At 34.8% G+C, this 4,886-nt stretch overlaps 1 protein-coding gene across 1 annotated transcript; it reads left to right on the top strand.

Moving 5' to 3' along the window:
• On the top strand, positions 401–2,528 carry LOC109820232 (pentatricopeptide repeat-containing protein At3g22670, mitochondrial). Its single transcript, XM_020386352.1, has one exon. It carries the CDS (start codon positions 843–845, stop codon positions 2,445–2,447), a length of 1,605 nt encoding a protein of 534 aa, XP_020241941.1. The 5' UTR covers positions 401–842; the 3' UTR covers positions 2,448–2,528.

Here is a 4,886-nt window from a genome sequence, read left to right as displayed (position 1 = left end):
AAAAAGGGCTTCTATAAGGAATCATGTGTGGAGGAAGAAGAATCCAGCACGTGTCACATTATCAATTACTATGTAAGCAGAATTGTCAGTTTAATTAACAATATTATTTATTGCAATAAGGATATTGTATAGAAAAAATCCCCAATCCCCAAGAACAAAAAATATGGGACCAACATAGGGGACAAGTGAGGTGTCTCTCTCCTATTGCATAATGATGACAAACTCATTATGCAATCGGAGATGGACACTTCACCTGTTCCCCCTGTTGGTCCTATATTTTGGATCACTGTAACAAATCTCTATTGCATAAATGCAATCACCAAATTTTAAATCTCTATTATACACTTGTCGTTGAGATCTCCTTCCCCTCTGCGTGGTTTTGGGTATCGAGGCCCTAATTTTCTTTCGTCAAGAAAGAGCAAAGATCATTGTGGGCCCTTTTTAAGCATGGGCCTTCTTATGCCAGGCGGAAGGTTGGGCCAACAGCTAATACTTCAAAGTTCATGAACGAGAACAGCAAATTTTAAACACAATAATCTGAAGGTCTGGAGGGATTTCCTCCTGTCTCCCAATAATTTGCATTTTCTCTTTGGCTTTTAAATTCCTTTCTACTCTAACTAAAACCCTGCTTTTTTTCTGTTGGTGCATCCTTTTCCTCTCATTCACCATCCCAGTTCTTGGTATCCTCTATCTTCTGTGCTTGGGTTCTCTTTAGACTGCACACTAGCTGTTTGACGAAATTCTCATGTGATACTCTTCTTGATTGGTTTCTGACATTTCAGTGCACCAAACACTGCATTCAGCTATTATTATTGGCTCGTGTCATTAGGGGTTATCTTGAAATGGCTCGATTGCGCCGAGTCTTTATTACTTCTTTGCAATTTGAAAAGAACTTTGTTCATCGATTTTGTAGCAAGATTGAGTCTCTAGAGCTGCCAGCTTGGTTTAAATTCTCAAAGGGAGATCAATCTAATGGTTTGGACTTGGACGATGATTTTGTTCTCCCTACTCAAATTGAGAGTTCGGAGCAGAAGATAACTAGTTTGAAGATTGAACATCATCATGCCATTGTTAAGATTACGACTGGAGAGACTGCTGACTCTGATGTCGATGAAGTCACTAAGGTTATGAAACATAATTTCATCTCCCCAGGGGAAGTTGTTAAATCTCTTGGCAATTGTTCGTTCAACGTTTCAACAGAATTGGTGAATAGAATCTTAAAAAGGTTTAGCAATGACTGGATACCTGCATTTGGCTTCTTTTTGTGGAGTGATGCCCGAGTCGGATTTAAACACTCATCTGAATCTTACGACATGATGGTTGACATTTTAGGAAAGTTTAAGCAATTTGATTTAATGTGGGCATTAGTCGAAGAAATGAAGCAAGCTGAGGGGTTGGTTTCACTAGTGACTATGACGAAGATTATGAGAAGGCTCGCTGGTGCTGGCAGATGGATTGACTCTATAAATACATTTCGCGCTTTAGAGAAATTTGGAGTCAAGAAGGATACTACGTCAATGAATGTTTTATTGGACTCTTTGTGCAAAGAGAGGAGTGTTAAGCGAGCTAGAGATGCCTTTTTAGAGTTTAAAAGTGAGATTTTGCCAAATGCTACTACTTTTAATGTATTGATACATGGTTATTGCAAGGCAAGAAAGCTAGAAGACGCTCTAAACACTATGGTAGAAATGAGAGAATTTGGTTTTGTTCCTTGCGTTATTACGTATACTAGTTTAATTGAAGCTTATTGCTTGGAGAAGAATTTTGAAACGGTTTATGCTATTCTTGATGAGATGCACATAAAAGGCTGTTCTCCAAATATCGTGACTTATACTATTGTGATGCATTCTTTAGGAAAGGCGAGAGAAATAGAAAAAGCTTTGGAAATTTTTGAGAAGGTAAAGAGGGATGGTAGTGTCCTTGACACTTCATTTTATAATTCTCTAATTTATATACTATGTAAAGGAGGAGAGTTGCAAGATGCTAATGATGTATATGAGGAGATGCGCAAGAATGGGTTCACTCCAAATGTGACTACATACAATACTTTGATTTCATCTTTCTGTCATAAATTTCAAGAGAAAAAGGCTTTGGAGCTACTCCTGAAAATGGAAGAGGATTCTTGCGAGCCTGATATCAAAACATATGCCCCTTTGATGAAAATGTGTTGTAGAAAGCAATGGATTAAAATTCTTATGTATATGTTGGGGCATATGGTTAAGAAAGATATTAGCCCTGATTTTGGAACATATATTCTTTTGATAAATGGGCTTTCTCAGAACAGAAAGTTACGGCAGTCATGCTTATTTTTCGAAGAAATGGTGTTGAAGGGATTCAGACCTAAACATAATACATACAATAAGCTATTGGAGGCACTAGAAAGGGAGAAAATGGATGATGCAAAGGAGAAGATCCAGCAGTTGATAATGAATGTTAAAACAAATTGAAGATTTAGGATAGTTCTTTGTGGGTATGTTTCTCTATGACATTAATTGCTTCAAAGTTAATGTATATTAAATCTTGTTTAAGCTCTAGTTGTTGATCCTGCTATGTTCTTCCATCATTTGCTTTCCTTCTTTCTAGTTGTAGTGAAAATGATTGTAATATTTCTTTTTATACATGATGTTTCTTCAGCTTCTTGCTAAAACTATTTCTAGCTTAATATAGTGGCTATTCTGTTAACGTAGTTATATACATAGTCATGTCAATCTGTTTTCATGCATTTTATGTCGAACATGACTTCCTGCAATAAACTTGTAGAGAAATAGAAAAGACAGTTTTATTATTCATGTAACCCTAACCTCTCTTAAATAGAGATTAGAAGGATATTATAAAATAGCTATGAGATAAAATCATATCTAATCACATCTCATAATATCTCAACAATATCTATTAAATCTACTAATACCAAATTATCAACAATATCTAACACCCCCCCTCAAGCTGGAGCATATATACTATATATGTCCACTTGTTACAAATGGAAATAGAACAACTAGTTGTAAGAGTTTTGGCAATGTATCTTTGCTTCAGCAATCAGAAAAGTGTAGTCACGGCCAGAAGAAACCTTAGGGGAGTAAGCCAATAGAAACACCCTAAGTGGGTAAGCCAATGGTAAACCTAGGCGAGTACGCCAGTAAAAAGTAACCCTAGGCGAGTTAGCCACTAGAGAGTAACCCTAGGCGGGTCAGCCAGTAGAAGCGAGTTAGTTAGTAGAAGTAACGTCAAAACTAACTACGTACTTTTGCATTCAACCATCGAAATATGATGAACAACGATACTGCTCACGGTAAACAGTGGTACTATCCATTGATGAACAAAACCATGATGAACAGAGCAGTTTTCCCTTTTGTGCTTAAGGTTTTTTAAGGGTATGGCTTTTTTTTATTAAGAACGAATAAAGGTTTAGTAAATAAATAATGTAGAAATCAAAGACGATGTCGAAGCCACCGAATATGTTATCGTAGCCGCCGAGAGGAGCATGAAGGCCATGCAAAACTCCCTCGATGGCTTCAAGATCTAAAAAGATGGGAAAAGTTGCTTGGATCGAGTTAGCTCTAATGCTATGTAGAGAAATATAAAAGACAGTTTTATTATTCATCTAATTCTAATCTCTCTTAAATAGAGACAAAGAGGATATTAGAAAATAGGTATGAGATAAAATCATATCTAATCACGTCTCACAGTACCTCAACAACATCTCATAATATCTACTAAGAGCATGTTTGGCAACATACTTTTAAGTTACTTATTTTACTTGTAAGTAACTTTTTATTTATAAGTTAACACGATCATATTTGGTGAGTGTTCACTTATCTACTTATTTTTAACTTATAAATAGTCAAAAAATAAATCCAACTTATTTTTGGCTACTTATAAGTAGTTTTACTCATTTACGTCAAAAGACCATAATACCCTTCATACCTCTTTATTAATATTAGTTACTAATAACCATAAATAATGTAATATATAAAATATATTTTAAATAAACATTTTTTTATTAAAATATTAATAATATTATTGATTAGTTAATTACTAAATAATTTACTGATAATTACCACTCACTTAATTAGTTTTCTTTTTTATTTTTAAGATTAACTAATTATTATTGTTAATTGTTACTTAATTAACAAATAAATGTATTAATAATTATTAATTAATTAATTTGTTATATTTTCATTTTTAAAATGTATAGTTTTCCTTAGTAACTAATTTGGTAAGTAATAAATAAATTTACTAATAATAATTATTTAATTAATTATTTATATATTTTTAAGAATAAAACATTATTCTTATTAATTAATTAGATAACTAATAGATAAAGTTAACAATAATTACTACTTAATTAATTATTTTATTTTTAGAATAAATAATTATCTTTATTAATTTTTATGGTGTTCCCATTTTCGTCAAAATATAACTCAATACCAAGTAGCTGACAAGTGTACTTCTACACGTTATGCCCCAATCAACTTGGCGGCCAGAGACAATTGGGGTACACGCTATGCCCCAATCAACTTGGCGGCCAGAGACAATTGGGGACAGACGGTACAACTCAATGTCGACACGAAAGACGATGTATGTCGACATGAAAGGCAGTGCTTGTCGACACGAAACACGATGCTTGTCGGCCCCCTTCTATTGAAGACAAGTCGCTACGAGTCCACTCGACCACTTGCCAGACGCCTTGTAAAGTCGACTCGAAAGCCGTTACTTCTCGACGAAGCTAAAGGAATGTTTTGGTCTCGAGCCTTTCCCTCTATGACAACGTGTCAACATCGCATTTAATACTTGGCATGTGCCATCATGACTCTAGCCCAGATAGTCTTCATGACTCATCGGACCACGTGGGCCCTGCCATGTCGCCAGTCTCTTCCCATTTAATA

This window comes from Asparagus officinalis, chromosome 8 (genome assembly GCF_001876935.1).
Source record: "Asparagus officinalis chromosome 8, Aspof.V1, whole genome shotgun sequence".
Taxonomy (NCBI): Eukaryota; Viridiplantae; Streptophyta; class Magnoliopsida; order Asparagales; family Asparagaceae; genus Asparagus; species Asparagus officinalis.
This window is presented reverse-complemented; position numbering and strand designations above follow the sequence as displayed.